At 47.9% G+C, this 23889-nt stretch overlaps 2 protein-coding genes across 3 annotated transcripts in view; one reads left to right on the forward strand and one right to left on the reverse strand.

The window, feature by feature from the left end:
- Nucleotides 1–24: 24 nt before the first annotated feature.
- On the forward strand, nucleotides 25–21723 carry FAM234A (family with sequence similarity 234 member A). Of its 2 annotated transcripts, XM_085307211.1 has the most exons (14): nucleotides 25–490; nucleotides 1290–1414; nucleotides 2896–3021; nucleotides 6732–7040; nucleotides 8102–8218; nucleotides 8544–8732; nucleotides 12752–12882; nucleotides 15524–15656; nucleotides 16135–16273; nucleotides 16638–16778; nucleotides 17255–17333; nucleotides 17752–17904; nucleotides 18770–18872; nucleotides 19048–21723. In XM_085307211.1, exons 4-14 carry the CDS (start codon nucleotides 6776–6778, stop codon nucleotides 19257–19259), a joined length of 1662 nt encoding a protein of 553 aa, XP_085163337.1. In that variant the 5' UTR covers nucleotides 25–490; nucleotides 1290–1414; nucleotides 2896–3021; nucleotides 6732–6775; the 3' UTR covers nucleotides 19260–21723. The 2 variants fall into 2 exon arrangements, with proteins under 2 accessions (XP_085163337.1, XP_085163338.1); XM_085307212.1 differs by lacking the exon at nucleotides 2896–3021.
- A 1349-nt stretch (nucleotides 21724–23072) lies between these two features.
- Nucleotides 23073–23889, reverse strand: part of RGS11 (regulator of G protein signaling 11) — a 3388-nt gene continuing 2571 nt past the window's right edge. The window contains exons 10-12 of the mRNA XM_085307248.1: nucleotides 23770–23885; nucleotides 23622–23704; nucleotides 23073–23550 (exon numbers count right to left, since the gene is read on the reverse strand). Of these exons, the coding sequence (XP_085163374.1) occupies nucleotides 23412–23550; nucleotides 23622–23704; nucleotides 23770–23885 (338 nt within the window). The 3' untranslated portion in view covers nucleotides 23073–23411. The remainder of the gene's footprint in view (nucleotides 23551–23621; nucleotides 23705–23769; nucleotides 23886–23889) is intronic.

Consider the following 23889-nt stretch of genomic DNA (forward strand, 5'->3'; position numbering starts at 1 on the left):
GCGAAGGGACGGAAACCCCCCCCAAAACCCCAACGAAACCCCAGCGCGTCTCCAGGCGCTGCGGTGACCCGGCGTGAGCGGCCGGAGCGGCGCTGAGCGGAGAGGCGAGCTCGGCTGCGGCGGCCGCGCAGGGCCCGCTGCCGGGAGGATCCCCCTCGTCGCCTGCCGCTYCGGCCCGGGCCTCCGGCTGGGCCTGCGGTGCGCCGGAGCGGCGCCTCAGTGCGCTGTGGGAAAGACCGCGGCTCTGGGACGCTCCCCGCCGCCTGCTCCCCTGCTAGGAGGAGTTTGCTGTCTGAGGCAAACGGCCCGAGACGCGGCTCCAAGCCGTATCAAGAAGCCTGGGAATGAATTGAATGCCTTTTAGAAAGCCTTTGACTCTGCAGAAGTAGTTTGTTGCTCTGATCCTCCATTTGAACTGAGTTAATTTATCCTGTGTGGTTGACTGGCCACATATGAGTCCTCAAGAGACACAGAGCACTTGGAACTGAAGGTCTGTATCTTAACAACAACAAAAAAGAAACCCCCTCACCTGTACAGAACTTAGCACAAAATTTTCCACGTTATTTCTGGAGAGGAGTCTCAAATGCCTGTTTCWCTTTTCACCAGCAGGTCGTAAACTTAGTCTGCAAGCATGAATTAAAGGATTTCTTGCTGGAAGAAAAGTATTTTAATGTGTTAAATTGTGATTTATTTCCCTTTCAACACCCTTATTTTAGAAAGTGAAAACTTTTTAGGTAACTGCTGAGAGTCACAGGCCTCAAATGGAGGGGCAGCCTCTCCTGCAGAAGCAGAGGGACAGCTCAGTGAAACGCGGCTAGCRTAACTCTAGTGTAACTCGAGCCAGCCCTCCTGAACGCCTGTGGGCCCTGCTCTGAGGGGCTGCCGGTGGGCTCCGGCAGCGTGGCAGAGGCTCAGCATCATTGGGGCTTAGGTGTGCGGGTGGAACGGCCTGCAAACGATCTTTCTGCAGCGTAAAAGTGTAAGGGGGGAAAAGAAAACATGTAAGGGGGGAAAAAAGAAAACAAAAAATTTAATCTTCTGAATTTCCAACGAGGGAGAAAAGAGAGATCTCTTGGGGAGGGCTGATAACGACAGTGGCAAGTGGAACGTGATGGTTTTTTCATGCTACTGTAAACCTTGCTAGCTCGTGGCAGGAAGGACCCAGCGGGCGGCACGGAGTTTGTGACTGGTGCAGCAATATGCCGAGCTAGTTCTCACCTTAAACTTCTCAAGTACTTCTCAAATGTACTTTTTTGTCTTTTTAATGAACCTATGTGAAATGACTGCAGCTTATTCTAAAGGGTTTTCCTGACCAAAGATCTCCCCGACGTTGCTGACGTGTTAAACCTCTGGAAGTGTGAAGAAGTCGCTGCGCTTTTGATGCAAACTGGGAAGCCCTGAGGATGAAGTAGTGGTATGTGTCTGACAGTCACTAATACAAATACATTGCTAACTAGTAGTTTTTAAGGTTAGCACAAGGGATCTGCAGTAATCGATAAGGGTGAGTGACTTTGATCCAGTGCAATTTAAAACTGCTGGGATGATATATGATACGAGGTTTTGTTGGTTAATTATTTCTGGCTTAGCCTATTATCAGTCCTGGGTAGCTTTGCTGCTTTAGTGCTGCTCTTCACCACAGAGGAGTTTGCTCTTCTATTACCCTCGTAGAAAAAATAGTAGAACACATGTTTTCTTTTCTTGACTAAACAGATCAAGTTTCTCTACTTGAACCTCTGACTGTAATGAAAACTACCTTGGAAGAGATGACTTTCCTGTTAAAAAATGACAGATATATTATTTTCTGAAATGACATTTACTTGTGTCCTGGGGAAGCTTTTAATTCATTTGCTGTGAATGCACTCTGGCATGAGTTGTCTGCACTGGAAGGTTAAGTATCATTTAAGTGTGTGGTGTTTTCAAGAGAAGTTTGATGATAGAGACAAAATAGCAAGATGAGAGGAGGAGAAGAAAAGGCAACTCTAGCAGTAGGCTGCAGCTCTTTCTCCGAGCCCTCAGCTGTATGCCTGTGCTCTGTGCTACAAACCCTGTTGCTACAAACTGTAAGGACGCGAGCAGGAGTGAGAGGTACCCTGTGGTCAGAAGGGAATGGGCTCCTCCGGACCATTCTCCCGGCAAACCAGCGGCTGTGACTTGCTGTCAGGAAAGACTTAGGAGCTACAAGTGCCCCAGCAAAACTACAGGCTCAGGAACGGAGGGAGCTCTGAGCGTATCTGGAGAGGAAAATCTCCTGAGTCTGGGGAAGTTTTGTGCATGTTTCTGTTGGCTAGATGCTTTTGTGAGTGGGGCTGTAGGAAGGGAAGAATTTGACCCATTGGGGTTGCAGCGGGTGACTGCCCAGTGAGTTCACTGCAGTGCCGCGTGGTGYGTTGGATCAAAATTGAGCAGCCTCYTTGTGGGAAGAGAGCCACGAGGGGAACACTGTGTCTTCTGCAGAGCAGAATTTGGAAGCTGCTTTGTGGTTACTGATTGCAAACGATGATTATGGCTTAAAAAATTTCTGCCTGACAAAAAGGAAACCTTTCAGTTACAAGGGGTCTGAAAAAGCAAAAACAACAGCAAAAACCAAACACTGTGTTTGGTTTCTGAAATAGCCAGTTGTAGTCTGACTTCGTTGTTCCATGAGAGATATAAACGTGTTGAACAGCAAATCTACTGTGATACACTGATATAAATTTTCCCAGAAGAACTGGCATCTTGTGAGATTGCTGTAATTAGAAATGCGGTTCAGGATCTTGCAGATGGTGAATGAGCTAAACCTTCTGTCACAGTGATATTTAAAGTCTTTCAGTTCACTGTTTCTCGTACAGGTGTTTTTCTGCTGTTGTCTCTGCTTCCAAGCACTTCAGCTGATCGATAACAATAGCTTGTCTTTAGATTTAGCTGCAGTTTGGTGTCAGCTGCTTGCTACAGAAGTTTCACTGGTTCGATTGGTTGATCAGAAGAAATCTGTAAATCGCCATTGTAGCTTTGGGAGAGGAGGAAAGCGAGTGCCCCGTGAAGGTGAGTTATGCTGGGGAGCCGTGTATTTGTCCAGAAAACACCACTGGTACTGTGGGATGGGGAAAGTATTAGTTTCTCCTTTACTGTGAGCAGCGAGTGCTCCTGGCTTCTAATCCTGGTGGGAATGAATAGCCTTTAGAGCTTGGAGACTGGCTGGTTTGCGTTGTGGAGGGAAGCGTATACCAGCAAATGAAATTTTATGAGAYGCAAAACCTTTCCATGCTAGAACGCTCTCTGGATTGTGTGGGTTCAGTGCTGGTTTGGATGCATTGTGTGTGGATTTTTATTGCTTCCTTTTTTATGAAGTTTCTCTCCTGTGGCTTCTTACAGTGAGGCCTGCTGTCGCTGAGTAGAGAGCTACAATATCAAGTGTGTGCAGCATGTGTTAACAGTGCAGTAACATGCGAGTCTGCTGCTGCATTCACTGCAAGGTGCTTGAATGSTTTGCACTTGCTCGTGGATTATTTTGTCTCCTGCGAAAGGGAGACAAAATGTCTGCTGATAGAGGAAGGTAAAATCATCTGAGAATGCGCACTGTCGTTTTCTGCTTGTCTTAATTAAGCTGATTACCAGACTTCTTTGTTGTTCAAAGATCGGACTGTTTCACATGCTGTTAGCGTGTACTTTGGCAACTGCGGGCAGTGAGCTTTCCTGCAATGTCTGAATCTTTGCCACTGCCCTCTGTGATCATTGTTCTGGCACTCCACRTACCCTGGCAGGAGTGCAAAGGGCATTATTCAAATGCTGAAAGAAAACAGAAAGGAATTGCTTTAAAGGCATTGAGGGCTCTTTGTAAGCAATGACTCCTAGGGTCATTACTGCAAAAGAAGGGGAATTGCTGGGGCTGTCAGTATAATTATCGCTGTTTTTTATTGTTCTCATCCCATTCTAAGTGACGGTGGCGTGATTTATAATGAGTCGTAAAAATAGACCATCAGTACAACGTTGAGATGGTGTCAGTTTTGAACCAAGGAGAGTAGAATCCTGTTTGCTGCTCTGTACTGTTTGGGGGAAGAATCGTAGGCACTGGAAACATTCAGTCCTGCCCTAGAAATTTCCCAGCTTTATGCTCCAGTCTGACTGTTCGGAGAGGCTGGTTGGGGTTGTCCAGTCGTGGCCTGTGATACAGACTGTGTCTGTAGTTACCAGAGCGTTCAAGAAGGACCGTCTCTCCCCCCGCAGTGAAGACCGGTATGTCAGAGAAACGTGAGCAGTCTGGCTTATCACAAGAAAAATCCTGGGAATAAGCTCATGTAACCAATTCCTACTTTCTTCCTCTCTTACTGAGATGAAGGCAGTCATTACGGACTGCAGTAAATTATTTGCTCAGCCTGCGACTGGGGACTTGAACCTTGAACCTGCTCRAGGACTTGGAGCTCCTCCTGATGGCTGTCCTACTTCCAGCTGCTCTGCTGGCTCTCTGCTGTAGTAACGAAACATTGCAGCAGCACAGTGGCCAGGTCTGGGTGGGAAGACTGGGTAGACAACTCTTTTTTTCTTTTCCCCCTCATCTTTTATGTTTGGAATCTGCCACTGRCTTTTCTTGTCAAGTTTCTGGCAAGCACTGCAGTTGGTTCTGAAATAGCCAACCTCATGGAGTTGTACCTCTTGTTGCTGGTAGACTGATGTGAAGGGCAGATGAGGTCTTTGTAGTGCAGATCTCTGGTAGAAGATATGACTCCTCTGTTATTGATTTAATTGAACTTGCCTGGTGTTGTGCAGCTTGAATTAAATTGGCTGGAGTGAGATCTTGTACTCGATGTACTGCTGTAGAAGAAATGTCAGTGTTCTTAGTCTGGAGTAAGTGCTTCATAAATACAGCCTTACAAGTCCAATAAATGGTGTGGTTAGCTAGGTGACTGACAGCGTGTCAGACTGTCCAAATTGCTCAACCTTCTGCCTTGCTGTAGTTTTGTTGCTCTTTTGTAATTTGTACCCAGAAGGGGCCTCTGTAGCTCTTCCCTACAGTGGGAGCAGAACACTCTCAACATGCAAGCAATTGCTCTTTTATTGCAAGCCTCTACTAAGTCTTGCTGGATGCTCCATTTCTCTCACTGAACTTGGCTGGCCAGTGCAAAACAGAGCTCACGTGTGAGCCAGCCCCRGGCAAGGGGCTTTCTAGGAGTTGCTCTTCGCTGCTTGGTTCTCTTTTGTATTGTAGGGCCAGCACCGTGCACAGCAACGCACGCGCTGAATCCCTGAAGACCATGGTGGGAGATGAGACTTCAGGTTGTGTGGCACCTGCCTGRGGGAACCTGGCCTCCCAAGGATGGCTCTCAGCTCTTGTTTTTTGAAGCTGTAAATGAGTTTGTGCATAAAACACGAGATACAATGAGTACTGTTGTTACTGGGCTCAAAAGCACAACCTCTCCGTATTGTGTATTGCTGTATTGAGTTTAAAGTTGCGTTCTACAGGGGAAGCAAATTGTTCAGGCGGATAATCTAGGCATGTGACTGTTAGGGCACAGTCATGGAAAATTGGCTTGGTCGTCATGTTTATTTGCTCTGATATAACTTTATGACACACTGTCATGCAGCTTTTCCCAAGGCTACTGGAATGTGTTATTCCTTATTCCCCCCCCCCCCGCCGCCTTTTTTCTTTTAAGGATCACTATTAGAGGCCTGAAAGCTAAATATAAACTTGATTTTTATTATTATTGTGGATGTTGAGCTGTAGACCTCTGTCACTGACTGACTTTTTCCTGTCGCAGAGCAAATTAACAGCAAAAAGCCCCCTATTATTGTAGCTGTAGCTGTAGGTAATCCGACAGAGCTTGTCAGTTTGTTGCTTTGAAATCACGCTTGTGACTGCCAGGAGAAGGGTGCTTTGGGGGGGATTTTGTTTGTTTATTTGTTTTTTTTATTTGAGTTGGCTGATGAAAGTTTTTGGGCTGTGAATTCTGCAATAGGAAGTCCTTGGATAAGGACCTCCTTGTGTGCAGGTTCTGTGCTTTGCTGCGCTTGCTGCAGCCCTCCAGAGTGGGAGAGGGGAGCCTGGCCTATCCTGTCAGAAAGACAGTAGTCAGAAAAACTGAAGAAAAATGATTCCCTTCTTTGGCAGGAGGGAGAACTGTCCCYCCAAGTGCAGTTTCAGGAATTATAGATAATGATTTCTAGCACGAGAAACTAAAATAGCAGTTATTAGCTCTTCTTCCATTTTGATGAAATCAAATTTGGCCAATTTTAGTTTCAACTCGTGTCCTCTTTTCACTCCCTGGAGGTAGGTAATCGTGCTATTGCCTTCTTTGGGACTGGGTTGCAAAACAATATTGAGTGGTTCCTCATGTGAGATGGTGTTGAATGCATTTGTTTTGTTCCTAAACAGAATGCTTTGGTGTTTCTCTCTTTTTTTTTCCCCCATGGGGAAGCTTCTATGTTCATTACWCTAGAGAATGGCTTTGTGTTAGGATATGAAAGTGAGATGTTTCCTTTCACCTATCCAGCCAGGAATCAGACTGAAATACACTGGAGGTGGCAAGGAGTCATTTCATGCAAATGAGTTTTTGGTGCCTCTTTCATGAGGGAGACCTGTTGCTCCGTGTAGAAGACCTCCAGGACCAAAGTCACTTTGTATGCAGCTGTGTGATAGTGCACTGGTGTGCTTATCTACTGTTAAATGCTTCCTGYTTCAATATCAAGTAGTAACAGAATATTTTGTCATTTTTGCTGTATTCCAAAATATATTTTAACTGCTCTTTCTGTTGTTGTAGGTGAAGGGGGAAAAGGGTGCCTGAATACTCATGAATGAGCTGTGATGGATAACAAAGACGCAGAAGCTGAGATCCACCCTCTGAAGAACGAGGATGTAAAAGCTCAAGAGAACCATGAAAACTCCGTTGAGAGAAGAGTTGGCAGCAAGCAGTCATCACGACTGTCTCAGCTCTCCCGGTGGCGCACTGCTGCCTTCTTCATCTCATTATTTCTGTGTCTGATAATTGTGTTCGCTTTCTCATTTGTCATTCCTTGCCCAGAGAGGCCTGTCTCTGAACGAACGTGGTTCCAAAACTACAACGACGCAGGTGAGCTTCCTGTAACAGAAGAAAKAGTTACCAACAATCCTTTTCATTTGTGTTATAAATTTTGATTGTGGAACTCTGCCTAAAAGTGATCTGGAGTCAGGCCTGCAGGGATGCTGCCCTTGGGACTAAGAACTGTGAATGCCTGACCTGGATATGCAATGGCCCATCATAATTGAAGTGGCCTTCCAGGAGGTGTTTACAGGATCCAACAGAGAAATTAGATGCTGCTCTTGAAGCGCTAACAAGGTACCAGACTGGCCTCATTTGGAAAAAGTGAGGAAGGTTATCTGAAAAATCTTTATTGAAGTTTGGTCTGTAAAATATTCCCTTGAAGTTTGAGCTTAAGTGTGGGAACAGTTAGGCGTTCTTCCTCTATCAGTATGAGTTTTTGGCATATCTGTGGCTAAAAGAGAAGGCTGAAGAGGAAATGCATCTCTTTTTTTCTTTTCTTTTTTCTTTTCTTTTTTTTTTTAGTGAATTGCAAAAATTTGCGGCTGCTTTAATCGACTCTTTAACCTGGGTACTGATCCTTGGGATCTCCGTGTTCACTTTTGTGAATGCTTTTCTTTGGTCTCACATGCAGTGGTTTTGCTACATATGTCTGCTATGAGTGCAGACACAGTGCTCCCCAGCAGGAACTCAGCTTTGTGCTTTAATGCCTAAATCTGAAGTCCTGCTACTTTGAGCTAATGGAGATTGGTTTTAGCTGAGAGTGAGAAAGATGGCTTATGTGGAGCTCGATGTTCTATGGGTTATTTTGAGAATAGCAACCCTGTATCAGAGTTCTTTGTTTGACATTTTTCAAATTCTGCATGCTTTGCTGCATGGGAAGACAAATCCTCTGGGGAATGGCAAATGAAGGGAAGCCTTTGCCATTAACTTCYACTCCTTAGTGCTCATGTGGCTGCAGTTTTTTTGTGCAGAAGCCAGTTTGTCCTGATGTAGCACTGTCGCAAAGGAGGCAGTGAGTAGGTCTCTAGGAATTCGTGTTTTGCTCCAGTTAGCCCTGTTGTTGATTCAGGCAGTCCTTACGCCTGTCTACCTTGTGATCTCCTTTACAGTGGCCTACCGGTTTCTGGCTATAGAAGATGTGAACAAGGACAAAGTGCAAGATGTCATCTTTGTTTTCAAAGCTAGCAATGGCAGCARCAGCTTCAACAGATCCTGTCTGGATGAAGGTAACTGATTCAGAAACAGAGGACCTTGTGGTGAGGGCTCTTCTTTCTCTTTTTTTTTCTGATGAGTGAGGCTGCTGTGGCAAATGTGCTAAGTTACGTGTTCATATGTGATTATTGCACGTCTTTTGATTCTGCTTTGTATTGCAAAGCTAGAGGCACTGTGTGCTTCTGCCAGAAGAGGAATGCAGTTAAGGATAAAGACAGTGGGAATGGGAGATAAAACCGTTTATTAACTGTGTGGAAAGAGGAAATCACAGCACTGAGATGATACAGAGCACCAAAGGTAGACATAGGTAGTGCTCCTTTTGACGTGTGTTCTCTCCAGGTCTGCCTTCTCCGTGTGCCTTCATCACTGCTGTGTCTGGCACGAATGGCAGCGTACTCTGGGAAAGGCCTGCTACTGAGGAAGTTGAATGGATGGAGTGCGGCATCAAGCAGCTTGGTGGGGCTCAGGCCCCAGGTTGCCTAGTCGTGGGGAAGCCGGAGTCTCTTACTGCAGTTGACCAGCAGACAGGTGAGTAGTGAGCAGAATCCTGCTGAAATATGGGGGATGGTGTTGCTTGCTTTCCTCACTTGGTGYCCCTCAGACCTTCGAGGCTAGGAACATCAGCATGACAGGCTGGTACAAGAGTGATGTGCACGGGGTGTTTATCATCTTGAAAACATTGCCAGCACTGTTTGCTGGACCTTTGAGAAGCACCTGTTCTCTCAGCATGTCTGTTCTGAAGGCCAGACTCTTGTGGTGTTTYGTGCCAGTTACTGTATTACAAGAGCAACTTTTCAACAGCGTTTCAAATAGGAGAAGCAGTCACTAGCTGTGAGTGTTACTTTATACACTTAGAAGTAGGAAAGAAGGCTGAGATGTTTCTCAGTCAGTCGTTTGTGTGTGAATGCTAGGAGTGTGCCTGCAATAGCAAGAGRAATGGGTGTTCTAGGGATTTAAGATCTAAAAGTCATCAAGGAGAGCGCTTGGGATATGTTTGTGCTTAAGTTACCACCACCTACTCTAAGAAATTGCCGGTCTGTTTTACTAGTCTAAGATTTCTCCTTCTCTGGAAAGCTTGCTTTAATTCTGTGCCTGCAGATGGAAAGATTCTTCATCATCTTGTCTAGAGGAGGGCAAGGGACAGGGACAGGGCAGTGATCATCTATTACGTCTTGAACTTTCCTCTTTGAGGAAGACTGAAATACATTTCCATTTTTTGAGGTCACTTGTGCAAAGGCTATAAGYAGTGTGCATTCTACCTTGGAAACCTGCCTAGGATCCCATCTTCTGTATCTGATGTTGTACCCACTCTTTTCCCAAAATYGGGGTAGAGAAATAGCAAGATGTACAGCTTTAATGAACCTAAGGAAAAACTGTCCTGCTTTTTATTTCCTTTATAGATGGAGTGAACACAGACGTGCACATAAACACACACRAACTCTTCTGTATCTTAGCACAGTTTCCCCTCATCAGTAGGCTTTAAAACAGGCTATTTATAAACTCTTAATGGAGTAGTTGCTTTTAGGTCAAAACATAGAACATTTGGCTGCTGATCCAAAGACATGTAGCTAAGGATGACCATAAAGAAATAGCAGAAGCATATGGAGAAAGAATCAGGCTAAGCCACGAGTCATAAGAACAATGCRGTAAGAAAGCACTCCATAGATGAATTAAAAGCAAAAGATAAAAAAACCTGCTTCAGACAGAAAAGTGAACAACTCAGAAGCAGACTTATTTGATACCTTTTTGTCCTGGCTTTAACTGGGTTCAGAGGGGTTTCTTAGTGCCATTGACTTTAACTGGGAGTTAGGAGGGCAGATCAGAATAAAATCCCCAGTTCAATTAGATGTATTTAGGGTGGCAAGGTCTGAGTTTTTACACAATGTGCTGAAAACAGTAGCCGGAACAGTCTTTAACTGTTAATGATTCACTGTCATGGAAAATTGGTGAGATTCCAGGGATCTTAGCCTGCTTAGCCTCTGCCTGTGGGAAGACTGAAGGAGAGATAAGCAGATTGTTGTCTGAAAGTGTCTGGCATGTATTTTTGATCTTCAGGTGCTGATAATGTTAGTGCTTTTCTATTAATTCAAGTAGTGTTAAACCTTGCTTTCTTTGTTGGCAGAATAACTGGCCTGAGGAAAGGAGGAGGACRCTGTAGGTATTGCATTCTTCTATTTGTGCAGGATATTTGACATTTCTGTGTGTTTATCCTAAAAGCAAACTGGGATACAAAAGCTTAAGATGAGCTGTTTGAGGTTAAAACAAGGGTTGTGTAGCTCAGTATTCCATCACTGCCGTAGCCAGAAGCAGAGTCCCACGGAAGAACACAGGACTAAGTGTATTGCGACACCTTCTCTTGATACCTTATCCACCAGCAGCCTGCACTGTGAACCCTGTGAGCAGGTCAGATCCTTACTGGTCTCGTAAGGAGTGTAGCAGAAAGGGAACCACAATGATCCGATGTGTGAAATTGCTTCTGCGCAAGAAATCACTAGCTATACCAGAACTCTTCAGTGTGGAGAACGTGACAGGGAGAGAGAAGTTTATAAAATTGTGAGCGATAGGAGAAGAGGAACAGGGGATGATTTGCTATCTCAATTCTTCATTGCTCCCTTGTTTTTTTGTAAAGGGATAGTTTCAGAGAAAACAAAAAAGGGGAATACTTCACCTCCACTGTATTGTGGATGCCAGGAGTTTACCTGTGTTTAGTTAAACAAGTGTGCAAGGACCCAGAAGAGTCAAACGYGACCGAATACTAACGTCCTGCTGTTGGGTCGGGTGGTCTGTGGGCTGCTGACTGCTGCACCCTGGGGAAGCACAGTATTTCTGTGTGCTCTGGATCGCTGCGAGTCTGAGGCGAGCAATCTTGCGTCCTCTGCAGCTGCTTGAAGTAAGAGCTGGACTCAGTCATCTACGTCCCGATTTTTATTATTCCTTTCAGACCAAACGAAACCCCCCTTCACTTCAAATTAGATTTCCTGTCTCAGTATGTGTCTACTTTCCGTCTTGGCTTATGTTGCCCTGCTTTTGCTTTAGTCTTGGGCTCTGAGGAAGCACAGTAGCACTCTAGGTATCTGACAGTCAGATCTTCTGCTAACAGAGTAGGATGGGATTGGAGTCACAGTTCATGCTCTGTGGGGATTGTGTTAGCAATATGAAAGCGTAAGTCCTATGTTTTGTTTTGAATCTGTCTCACTGGTACCTGCTTCTGTTAGATCAGACTTTCTTTTGAAACGGTAAGACACTYCTCCAAAAACTGCTTCCACTGTCTAACCAACAAAGAATGGAGTCATGTGTGTTTAAATACGTGTTTCAGCAGCCTGATATTTCTATTGTAGCTTTGGACTGTGTGAAAACCAGGATATAATTATTTAAAACTTACGTTTTCTCCTTCGTCTACTTTTTTTTTTGCAGGGGTAAGATTCTTTGCCTTCTCATTATTCCAAGGGGCGCTCCTCTATTTCACRTCTGTTGTCATAGTAACAAATCCAAGTACTTTTTCGGTGTTTCAGTGAAAGCTGTGGAGGAATCATACTGGAAATGCAACCTGTCTTAAATTATTGCATGCAGCATAGAAATTCCTTGGCCTGCAGTACAACTGCCTTCCTGACAAAGAACAGATGCTTCTTTGCATTCCTGGAATGATGATTGCAGTGTGTGATACTGCTTAAAGAGGAGGGTAGCGATTTCCTCTGGGAACACCTAGTTAGTCTCTTTAAGTCGCCCTTAAAAAGAAAAACCCTGATAAACCACCCCCGCCCTGCTCCCACCAAATTCCACTGCATGTGGTCAGTGGCTGGAAAATCTCCAGCAGCCCAGGATGGATTTTATGCAAGTAAAACTACTCAAACTGACTTTGAGTTGTTGAAGAGATCCCTCGCCCCAATTTTTTAAAAATAAAAATCATGCTACCTGGATTTACAAAAACAAACAACAACAAAAAAAGACCAAATAGATTTTCTGAACATGCTGTGCTCTTTCTTCAAAAAAAGGGGAGAGTGTAGGGATTATAATTGAATTGTGACTGGCCATGTCAGCTGGGAAGATCTGCAGGAGTGAAGTTCCAGGAAAGCATTTTATCAGGAGGAGCTGGAATAATTGGATTACAATTCAATTTCTTTATGATCTTTAACTTCTTTATGATTTGTGACTGTCTGCACAAATTTCAGCACACAGTATCATTTTTTTCAGATCACAAAAAAAGATTCTCCATGCCATGAACATGCTGGAAAGCTTAGCCTACAGGCAGGAGAAGCAAGATGTTCTTTGTGGCCTACTGATTGATTTTTGCCCAGAATGTTAGGATGCATTTGTGCAGGCAACTGGGATTACTTTCYAGTATCAGCTGAAATCGTAGATATTGGGACTTAGTTAAAATGCAGAAATACAACAATATACCCCATGTTGAATGAAAATTTGATTGGCTTGTGGTGCTAATGGGCTGTAAATGACTGGCTCCTGCAAAGTACTTTGAGGAGAAAGCATTTAGAAACCTTTCAACCTGAAGTGCATGGTAGTGAACGTTTTCCAATAACATTGTCTTTTAGGGGAAGTTCTGTGGAGACAGTCCGGTGACTTTGGAGCTAATTACACTGTGCTGACTCCCTTGTCAGCGATTCCAGATGTGGATAGCGATGGTGTTCAGGACCTGATAATCTTTATTGCCACAGAAGATAAGGTATGTCTCTCTAAAGCTGTGATAAACCCTGTGGCCAGACCACTAGGCGCAGCAGGAATGTTTACTTGATTCCACTTTTGATATCTAAGAGGAACTGCTCAGAAGCCTCGAGTTTGGGGTAGGCTCTTYCCCACCCTGCAGAGAGAGATGTACTCCCTAATCAGTGCAAGCGTTTTATGGCTTAAAAAMCCAAAAAGATAGGAACTACTCCTCACCCCCACCCCGTGCCCCTTTTCAGTCTGTGCTCCTCCCTGCAGGCTGCAGGCTGCGTGTGGAGTGAGCCCAGGCAAGGTGAGCTTGCATTTTTCTGGGGCTCTGCTCAGAAAAATGGAAGTGAACAAGCCCTGGCAGGCTTGGCTCTTAGATCAAAGTATAGAGACTTTAGCTCAAAGTGCTGGCAGCCAGCGCTTTTGTACAACTGTCGGCCTTTTTGATATCTTTCATATCTGAGCCTATGGTCTGCTTTGCCCAGTCCTCTTCCTGGTGTCACTGTGCTAGTTAATGCTAACTAGAGTTCATTTAGTGATACAGTTGTTGCCTCTGTTCCAGTATTGCTTATATTCCAGTATTGCTTATCCCATTTCTCAGAGGGGAAAAGTCATGGAGCTAACAGTGTGTTTATACAAACAATTTTGCATCTGTGTTTGAGTGGTGCTGCATCTTCTGCATGTGCAATGTGTCCTGCATAAAGCATAYAGAAATTTTGGTTCCCTGCAAGTCAGTTTGGAGGAGTGGGAGCCCTGTGTTCTCATACCAGAGCACCCTATAAGCAGATTCAGTTTTGCTGTCTGTGGCATTGTTGTTGCCAGAGTCATCAGAAATTCTGTCCACTCTTACTCCTACACTTCTCTTTTGTTTTCTTTCCTTGTTGCTTTTTGCTACTTCTTAACTCAAGACTTTGTTTTTTCTTAAGCAGCCAAGGAATGTTTGAATGCAGTTTCTGTTCTGTAAAGCTGCCTTAYGGTTTGTTTCCCAATTAGCTTTTCTAGCTATCTTGATTTGAAACTCTCCCCTCTCTGCTGCTCCACTCCCTCCTTCCAGAGAACTTGGCAAGAGCTCTGTCAACTTAAGTAAAAGTACACTTTTTTTCTTTTTTTTTTTTTTTAAGAAAGAACACACAAAATGTGTGCTGCTCAAATGGAGCTTTGCAGCTTGGAAAAAGACAGTCTTGTTGGAAGGGAGGTTTGGTATTTAAGTGAATTACCTTTGTTGCTAACAAGGTCTTTGGTTGAACATTAATTCTTCTGATTAGATTATACTGCTATTTCCTGAAATGGCAGAGCTTTGCTCAGTCTGTGAGGAAGGGTCTGTTTGCTGGATGGCAGGGAGTTTAGATGACTGTTTTTCTGTGAGTCTTAATGACCCCTTCCCTGTCTGTGTGCCTTCAGCACAAATGCATCCAGAAAAAAGTGATGTTTTTTTCAGGACACATTGCATGTAGCAACTCACAGAGTTATTAAACAGTGTGGTGAGTAAGGTGTTGTTTATTTGTGTTGTGTATTCTCATTTGTTAYATGAATATCATTAGCTGTTACTGTGCTGGGGCAGCTGCTGAACCAATACTTGCAAGGGAAGGTGAAGCTGTTCATCAAGAGATGGTATGTGTCTCCTCCCAGTGCAAGAGGTCAGGAAGAGCTGGTGGATATGTTGCTTTACCTCTCCATCTGTGTCCTTCATTCTCCCCAGCAAGCTCAATCCCTTCTTCTCCCATCAGACTCTCTGGATTCACTTCAAGAATAGCAGATTTTCTTCTGTTTCCCAGTTTCTCCCTCTCAAGGAACAGGAAAGGGTCTCAATTCCTGCCTGACTTGGTGTCTCTCATGGATGCAGTTTCTCTTGGTCTGATGTTTCCCTTTGCCCAACGTGCATTGCTTTCCCCAGATCATGACTGTTTCTCAGTCATTTAAGTTTGATCCTAGTTTTAGTCTTTGTTCTCTTAGCTGAAATGTTTTCAGTGGATTCTGTTGTACTGGTACCTGCGGAAAGAATATGAGGAAACCCGTTGGCTTTTCTGTTCTGCATGSACTCCTGTCAGCTTTAGCAGGAGTAGAGCAGGGCTTTTAAAATATGTAGCGGAGCTCCTGTGTGCCTAGAACTTGGGTCCTCCCAACCCTTGTCAGCCCTGCRAGAAGAGAAACAGTTGTGTTAACTGGTCTAGCAGCACAGTGCTTTCTGCAGGCTGTACTAAAAAAAAAACCAGATTTCCCCCTACTCCATCAGCTGCTTTGATTCTGCCCTTAGGCCCTCTCCACCTTTGTCGCGGTTCGGTAGGCTGGAATYGCTCTTCATGGTCCTTAGCAATGGGGGGCCTTGCTGTCCCAGCCCGGACTGGGGGAGGCTGKCAGAGGCAGGAAATCTTGTGGCAAGTGGCTTTGCTGGAAATGGTTTTCAAAATTGCTTCCAGGCAAAAGTGTTCACAGCAGAGGGATCRTGTAACTTGTGCCCACTCCCAAGAYGGGGAGGAGCTTTGCATCTTCAGCTTGTGCTGTTCCTGCTCAGTTGCTGTTCAGTACCAGCTGCTCAGAAGCTTTGGAAACCACCTTGAGTTTGAGCAGTAACAGTGCAATGCAACTTTAACACTTGTGGGTTTTCTTCTCTTTATTTTTATTTTTATTATTTTTTTCTTTTTCCTTCTATATAGATTAAGACATTCATCCATTCAGGAAAAAATGGCAAACAGATAGGATCCACTGGAAGTCTGAACGTGGATGGGAAGGCTCGTTATATCAGGCTTGTTCTGAAGCCTGACTCCTACTACTTCCTTTTCTATACAGGTGTGAATCTGTTTGTGATTTAAATTTAGAAACTCTAATCAAAAGAGTAATTAYGGCTGTAAATTAGTCATTACTAAGCAGTAGTCTGAAAGATATTTTGCATTTCCCAAAAGATATGGTGTGCTCTCAACTATTGAAAGAGCTATTCAAGGCCAAGAGAAGGGGATCCTTCTGCTTAAATTCAGATTTCTTGCATACTTGACTAGCACTAAATAGTAATTTTATTTGAAAAAATGTTGAAAATGTAATTTTTAAGTAGTCATTTAAATCAYGAGTGATTATTATGGAACACTCAGATAAGATGTTAAAGACATTCAAAAGCAAACTTGAGTCTCAAAATACCACTACAACTCTRTGATGTAAGCCCTAAAAATACAGTTCATCTGCCAGATTCATTTCAGATGTGGTCTGGAAATTTGTAGAGAGCAGAGCGAGGTCAGGGTAACTTATTTACATCATTCTTGCTTCCTTTGCACAGCAAACTCTCTCTATGGATATTCCCTGAAAAATCTCTACAGTGCAGCAACTGGGATAGAAATGAAGCTTCCCAGCCTTGAGCAAGATCCTCAGTGGGAGAAGAACATTGACCCCACCACACACCGCTTACCCCRTCTCAGGTATGGCATTACGGCTTGGTTGTTGGTGGACTGGAGGGTACTGATTTTCCTGATGGGATGACTTGCTTTGACCTTGCTCTTTCCTAGCTGTGTTGCTGTTGGCCTAAGAGCATGTTCAGGCCTCTGCGAGAGGGCTGGTGTTGATGGCCTCATCGGGGCTTCACAGAAAGCAGACAGGGGTTTCTTATTTGCGTGCAGGCTATCTTGGATAGTTCATCCGATATGTGGCAACTGCAGAGCCTGGTGCTTCGCCTACCAGCTGAGCTTGTCTTTTCTTACTGTGAGCCTCTGAATTTTTACTACATCAAGCAAGCCAGCATCTCCAGCCAAGAAAGCCCAATCATTTCTCTGGTGTTCTTTTTAGCTCTGGACGTATTCATTACCTGGCAAAAATTCCCAGTGGGTCAGGAGAGAACATCTTGATTGTAAAGTCAGAGATGGCTATGCTGATCAGTGGACAAAATCTTCAGAACCTGTGGACTCTCAACGTGTCTCGTATTATGGGGTAAGGCTAGCTGTTGTGGGTAGCATACTGCCTCTTCAGATTCCCGGCAGCATTTCTGTCCTGGGGGAAATAATACTGTATTGTATTATTTCAATATTGTATTGTACACGATGCATTGTAACAAAATGGTATTGTATTGTTTCATCAAAACATAAAAACCTGTTCTGTGTTAATATCTGGATCAAGCTTTTTGCATTTTGTGTCCTCTGCTGGCAAATAGCAGGTGGCACTTCAAAATGGAGAAGCCCAAAACTTTGATTCATTCTGTGCTTCCTGCAATATGTCTCTCTCAGGACCRGGCTACGGTTTAGGAGGGTACCAGGCTAAGCTAACATTATAGCAGTCAAGTCTCTTATTAAGGGAGTTGTGGGGAGAATACAAACTGCTCTAAAAAAACAGAGCAGACCCAAGCTATCTGAGGTGCTACTTTCTCAGGATACATTATGATCTGTCCGTTCTCTTCCTCTCTCTCTCAGTGAGCCGCTGCTTGGTTACTACAAACCCGATGTTCTTGGTATTGTCCTTGAGAGTGAAATCGGACCYAACAAGAAGAAGGTTTGCAAGCTCTTCCTTTTAGCTTCCCTGTTCTCTGCCTATCCCAGCCCAAGCAGGCATTGAGCTGAGGTGCAGCTGATCGGATGTGCTGTCTCTCCAGCTGRCTGTAGCAGTTTTGGGTTGAGAAAGAGTCTCTTTCAGCAGATTCTTGAAGACACTTTAATTTCTTCTCAGCAAGAGACTTCAAAGACAGACCTTTGAACCCCTTGATAYAGCCTGCAGAATTTGTGACTTGACTCTGACATGGCCTGCCTCAAACCTAGCAATTCTGTGATGCTCAACTTCAAAACTTACCTCATCTTACCATGTTGCAGATGCTTCTTTCCATTGGCCATGTAGGGTAGACAGCTGGCTTGACTTCTTCCTCATGGCTGGCAGAGGTCTTTGGTATGAGTATCTTTTCTTTCTTCCCTGATAGGTTATGATTGTTGAGGCTGGATCTGGAGCCGTCCAATGGGACCTGAAGCTGAACTCGAGAGCAGAGAGCCCAGGACCAGCCACGCTTTCCACTGCCGATCACCGGTCTACCTTCCTCTTCTGGGGTGAATACCAGATACCAGGAAATGAAACAGTGAGTACTGCTGAATGGCTGCTCTGTTCCAGACCTTGCTCCAGAATTGGATGGAGCTACCCCCTTTTCCCGGCCTGTGATGCTAACTCTGCAGCTCTCTGCACTGGATGTGGGATATGGACATGCATCTGGCTTAAGAGCAGACTGACCTCTGTTCATGGTCTGGGCTATATGGCATCCTCATGTTGTCCTTGACCACTTCCCTGTTAGTGGAAGTCCCTGGCTTGTGTTGTCCTCAGGCCAGCAGCATGGATAACAAGAACTTACCGGCTCACTGAGCAAAGTCACTGGATTGCCCAGGAGCCCTGCCTTGGCGCAGCACTGCGGGGAGCGGCTGGGCTGGTACCTCTGACATGGATGCTGTTTGGCCTGGAGCCTTCAGTAACAGTACTGCAYGCAGTGATCCCTCAGTGGGTGTCCTCCCATGGCCGCGTGAATATCCTCTCTGTGCTCTAAGGCGGAATCTGGCAGCCTTGACTGCATAGCTCAGCTGCAWGACGGAGCTCGCTGGAGTGAGGGCTGGCAGCGTTAGTAACAGTTTGTGTCTGAGAAGATGCCTGAGCACCAAGTGGGCTTGCAGTGCTTTCCTTGCTAACTCAGCCAGCCCTAAGGCAAAATTTGTCTCCTGTGCATAGCAGATGGGCTTGCCATTTGCAGAAAGCTTGGGTAGAGAGGAGGGCAGTACCAGCCAGAAAGCAAGATCACAACACTAGCTCTGATGGCATCMGACAGAATGAGTTTGACAGACATGAATTAGTGTCACTGAATGTGGTCTGTCAAGCACGAAGTGAYAGGTGAGCCTGGTGCTGTTATTTGGGGTACGCATGGGTCGGTCTGTGTCCTGATAGTGTCCTGTTGGTTACAGAGATCCAAAACCGCTCTCCAGAAGCTGTATCTTTTCCATCCTTCCTACACGAATGTCCTCTTGGAACTGCGCAATAGTACAGACCAAATAATTGCGTTCAATGGTAAGTCCTCTCCTTCCAGCCCTMCAGCAAGGAAGTGCTCCTGAACACTGGCCTTCTCATACCTTCTAAACTCCGTGGGTGCAGGGTCGGGCCTCACAGCTGGTCATCTGTGTACAGAGACCTTTTCTTAGGCTGGGCAGGGTGTCCAGCATTAATCCTCTGCTCTGTGTTACAGCCACGCTGTTTGAGCGGAGCCGTCATGCCTGCTACGTGTTGTTGAGGGGGCCTCAACCCAGCCAGGAGCCAGGGTTTGTATCTCTCATGAAGCGTAAGCTGAAAGAGGACATCTCTGAGAGCAAGGTGATCTGGCTGAGCCAGGTGGCTGTGGACAACGAGCAGTACATCCGGGACCGCCTCTACAGGATGCGATTCCACAGCCGAGTGTGAGCGTGCTGAGAGAGCAGGAGAGGCTGCCCTGGCCCCGGATCCTCCAAGTTGCCTCTCCTCTGCAGCAGCACACTTAACAAACCCAGATCATAGTTTCAAATGAGAAGCTGCCTTTCTTGATCCGCAAACCAAAGCGTGGCTGATGGGAAAGCACCCCCAGTGTCTGGGTACACCCAGGCTGTGGGAGCAGCTGCCGGAGCACTCATCTTTGGAGCTGATGGGACTTCAGTGCTTGGCCACCACTGAAGTGTTGTCAGTTCAGGGAAGAGGGCTTTTGTCCCAATCCTTCCGTGCCTGCAGAGCCAGGCTGATCCAGCCTGTGTCTGGAGGAAAACACATGCTTGGTGGGGCTGCCTGAGTTGGTTATTTCTTGGGTGATTGTATGAGGAGATGTGGGGCTTCGATATGTGGTGTTAGATTACCTTTCTGAGTCAGCTTTCGTGACTGTTGGAGGGGTGCTGGGTCACAGGTTGATTTGCAATCACCCTTTCCTGGGTTTGGTGRTAGAGGGGTGTTTGTTGTGAAAGATGAAAGACTCCAGCCATGACTGACAATCTGACTAGGTGTTACCTGGGCCAGCAGAGCATTAAAGTGTCATTTCACTTAGGAAACGACCTTTTCTCCTCAGAACAGCCCCACATTCCTCACTCTACTGTCACACAAGCCTACCTGTGTCTGACTTTAGTGTCGCTGACTTTCCAGTTAGGCTTTGCAGCATTGGCAACTCAGAGGGAGCTGGACTCCCACCTAATTAATGCATTGATACCTCCCCCACTGTGGGTGTTTATAGGTGATGTAAAAGCCACCATGAACTTATGCTGGCTGATCCCTGTTGGTATAGACACTTTTCTGCTAATTTTAAGGTGTGGAAGCTCTGGGATGCTTTTTTTTTTTTTTTTTTTTTTTTTTTTTTTTTTTTTTTTTTTTTTTTTTTTTTTTTTTTTTGGGGGTGGGGGGAAGAGTAGAATAAGTAGAATAATTGCACTTCAGCCTCTCCTGGGACCTGAGCATGTCACTCCTGGGAGTCCTGTACCCAAATGGTAATGCCAGCTGTCCTGCAAATGCTCGTTCAGCCTTGCAGCTGCTGAAGAGCCTTCTCCAAGGACTGTCCCCTCTGCCAGGAGGTGGGCATGCTGTCAGGCACGAGCCGCTTGGGGAAATGGCACAAGCTGTCTTTGCAGCACAGCTCCAAGGACAGGYCTGTGCCACCCATCTGCCCTCCAGCGAGTGGAAGTGGTGCTGTGTGAGGACCCTTGGGTGCTGTTCTGTGCAAGTGTTTGGCCTGGCTGTTCAAAGGAATGGGTCTTGCTGGTTAGGACAGGTTGCTGCGTGGAGATGACCTCTCCCTTGGAGACATCTTCAGCATGGCGTGTGTGCACTGCCTTGTACCAGTGCGTGGTGTAAAAACAGTGTGCAAAGCCTAGAAAACAGTTTGAATAGGCTGTTCTGTCCTGGAAGCTGCTGTCCGCACACCAGCTGCAGTGTGAGACACAACCTCTGGCGCTGCTGGGGTGTCACGTTGCCTGGCGAGCAGAAGGCAGAGAAAAAAACAGTCGGCTTAACCTGAGTTTATGCCCTAAAAAAACCTCTCTCGAGTTCTGCTGGTGCTGGGGAGGATTTAGTTGGTGCCTTCCTCCCTTGAGTTATCTCAAATTGGGGCATGTGTAGAAATACTGTAACATAAGAAACTTGTGCAGGGCTGTGCGGGCCCAGACATTGGTTCTTCTCCTGTGGCATCCACTGAGTTTTAGCCTGCTGCTGGGCAGCTCCTGGCTCGGGCAGCTGCTGTAACCTCRGCAGAGAGGAGACGCGGCGCGCGGGGGTCAGCCTGCCCTTCGGCTGGCTGGGGCAGAGCTGGGAGCGGGGCCGCGGGAGCTCTCCGGGAAGGGGAAGCTCTGGCGCTTGCATGCTAATCTGATTTGCGTGTTAGATGCAGATTATATCCAACTGAAATTCCCGTTGCAGGGGACAACTTGCCTGGGCTGTATTCGTAGCATAATTACGCTGTCTCGGCTCTCTTCCTCCTCAGGTTGCTCCACAGACCTGACCCTTTCTGGTAGGTACACTGAATGTTCCTTCAGGAGAGCTGGACCCTTAGCTTTGGGGGCTTTTCTGGCTTTAAGTTGTCCGTTAATGTTTCCACGTAATTTGGAGACCCAAATCTCCCTGTGGCAGCTCAGTTACAAACATCAGTGCCAAACCAGCACCCTCTTAACAAAGCAAGTCCTTTTTCCGTCTTAATTCCCTGTTTTTTTTTCCCCCAGTATTTAATGAATGACTTTGTGCCTTGATTCAATAACTCAGATGGGTGATGATGGCATATATCACTGTGTTATGTATTAGTGTGTTTTTTTTAACACTAAGACTGTTTGGTTCAGTTCTTTAACTTATTGCAAATTGTGCTGTATAGGACTTGGTCTAACCATGATGGTTTCAATAAATCCTCTTTTGCATTGTTTGTAAATAGTGCCCTGCTTTTGCCGTTGCTGCTGACCAACAGCTGAGCAAGACTCTGGATTTTTGGCAGCCCTTCACATTCCCCAAGGCAGAAAACCCCCTTGCTGGGAGGTATCCCAAGTGTCCTGCTAATGCTTCCCCGCTCGCGGCTCGTCCTCGAGCTTACAACGTAAGCGCGCGCCTCTTCCCTTTGTAAGGAAATGTCAGAAATGCAGCGTTCCCCTTTGCAGTGGGGGTGCTYGCCCCACACAAGGCTCAAACTGGGGAGCTCCAAATCAGCTGCCTGAACTAGCACTGAGCCAGGGGTGTTGCGCAGGAGCGTGACTTGATACCAAAGCTTCCTTCTGGGAGAGGAGYGCTGAGCCGCTGGGAGGACGGGGCGAGCGACCCCGCGGACGGGTTATTTCTGGCTCCTTCCTGTCCTGGCCTGCCCTTAACTCTGAAGTTGGAGCAGAGGTAGTTCCCGCTCACCAACAGCGAACTCCTGCGGGGTGGCTTTGCTGTGGGGCTGGGGCCCTGCTCTGGGGGGCTGGCCGGCACCCAGAAGTGCCCCGGCCCCTCCTGCCGCCGTGGCGCTGGGCCGTGCTCGGGTGCTGCCCGCGCCCCTGACTGCCCTGGCCTTGGCTCTGCCCGCAGGCGCTGCCAGCCCGAGCGCTGTCTGGCTGCCGCGGAGGGGACGCGCCGCGAGACGGGACCTTGCCAAGGGAAGCCGGAGGTAGATAAAGCTGGGCCATCCGCTCCCTTCCCCCGCCTGGTGCTCAGTGACCTGGTTTTGCACCCAGGATTCTCGCTGCAATCCAGCGGCTTAAACCCTCGCTCCAGGCGCTCGGATTTGGATGGAGCTGGAGGGAGGCGCGGGGCGCACGGTGCCTCCTGGTGAGCAGGACCGGCTGTCGCCGCCCGGCGGCCCCCAGGCCGCGTTCCCGGGCCCCAGCGAGGGCTGAGACCGCTGCGGGGTCGGGGGGCTGCGTGCCCACGTGCTGCAGCGATGCCGCGGCCCCGGGCCGGGGGGGGGTCCAAGCCAGCCTTTCCCGGCTGCAGCGCACGTCGCGGGCTTGCTCCGTGCCGGGCCGAAGCAGCTCGGGCGGGCGCGCGCTGGGCTCGGCTCCAGGGCCGGGCGCGGGCGAGGCGCGAGCCGCCCTCCCCCTTAYGTAAGGGCCCCCGTTAATCCCCCCGCAGCTGGGGGCCAGCTCCGGGGATGAGCGTAATCCTGCCGGGAGAGCCTCAGCCTCCGCTCAGCCTAAGCCTTTCCGCCCTCCCCGTGTGCCGCACGTGGGGCTGCCGGGGGGCTGCCCTGCCCCGCGCGCGTCCCTCCCGCCTCCCCGCTGTGCCCGGACCCACACGCGGACGACGCCGCACGTGCCCCACGGGCTCCTTTATTGTCGGGGTGGCGAGGACGGGGCGGCCCCGCGCCGGGCCTGCCCGGCTCCGGGCGCCCCGCAGCGGGGAGGGGGGGGAGGAGGAGGAGGAGGAAGATGGTGCCGGCCCCCCCGCGGCGTGGGGCGACAGGGCCGGCCTCCCCCCGCCGTGGGGCATATGGCTTCTCTCCTTCAGTGCTACTGCAAGCAGGGGCCGGTGACGGGGAAGGACGTGCTGGGGGGCCGGGCAGCCGGTGCGGAGGGGTCCCGGCGTCGTGGGGCGGCCGAGGTGGGTGCCACCCCCCCRGCCGCTCCGCGCAGAGCCGGGGCGGCCGCCCTAGCCCTCCTCCTCGGGGACGGCGGCGGTGGCGGGGCCCCGGCTCTTCTCCTCCGCCTTGGCCTCGGCGTCGCYGGCGGGCGGCAGCAGGGCCGGGCTGGGGCTGGAGTGCCGCTGCTTGCGCATGAACGGGAACACGCTGCGGAGGCGGAGGAGCGGTCAGCGCCGCGCCGCCGCGGCCCGGCGCCCCCCGCGTGCCCCTTCGCTCACCGCTTCTTGGTCTCGGGGGGGATGACGGCCTCGGCCAGGAGGTTCCTGTAGAGCTCGGACTTGAGGAAGCGCGGGTAGGAGTCCTGGGCAAGCAGAGCGTCAGGCCGCGGCGCCCGGCTCCGCCGCCGCCGCCCCGGCCCATGCCCACCTTCTGCATCAGCATGTAGATGTGCATCTGGGCGTCGTCCATCACGTAGCGGTGGGGCGTCTTGATGCCCTCCAGCGTCCGCTCCATGGTCTTGCTGTCGATGTTGACCCAGCGCGTGGC

Source organism: Rhea americana, unplaced genomic scaffold (assembly GCF_003343005.1).
Source record: "Rhea americana isolate MKP2758 unplaced genomic scaffold, rheAme1 scaffold_255, whole genome shotgun sequence".
Taxonomy (NCBI): Eukaryota; Metazoa; Chordata; class Aves; order Rheiformes; family Rheidae; genus Rhea; species Rhea americana.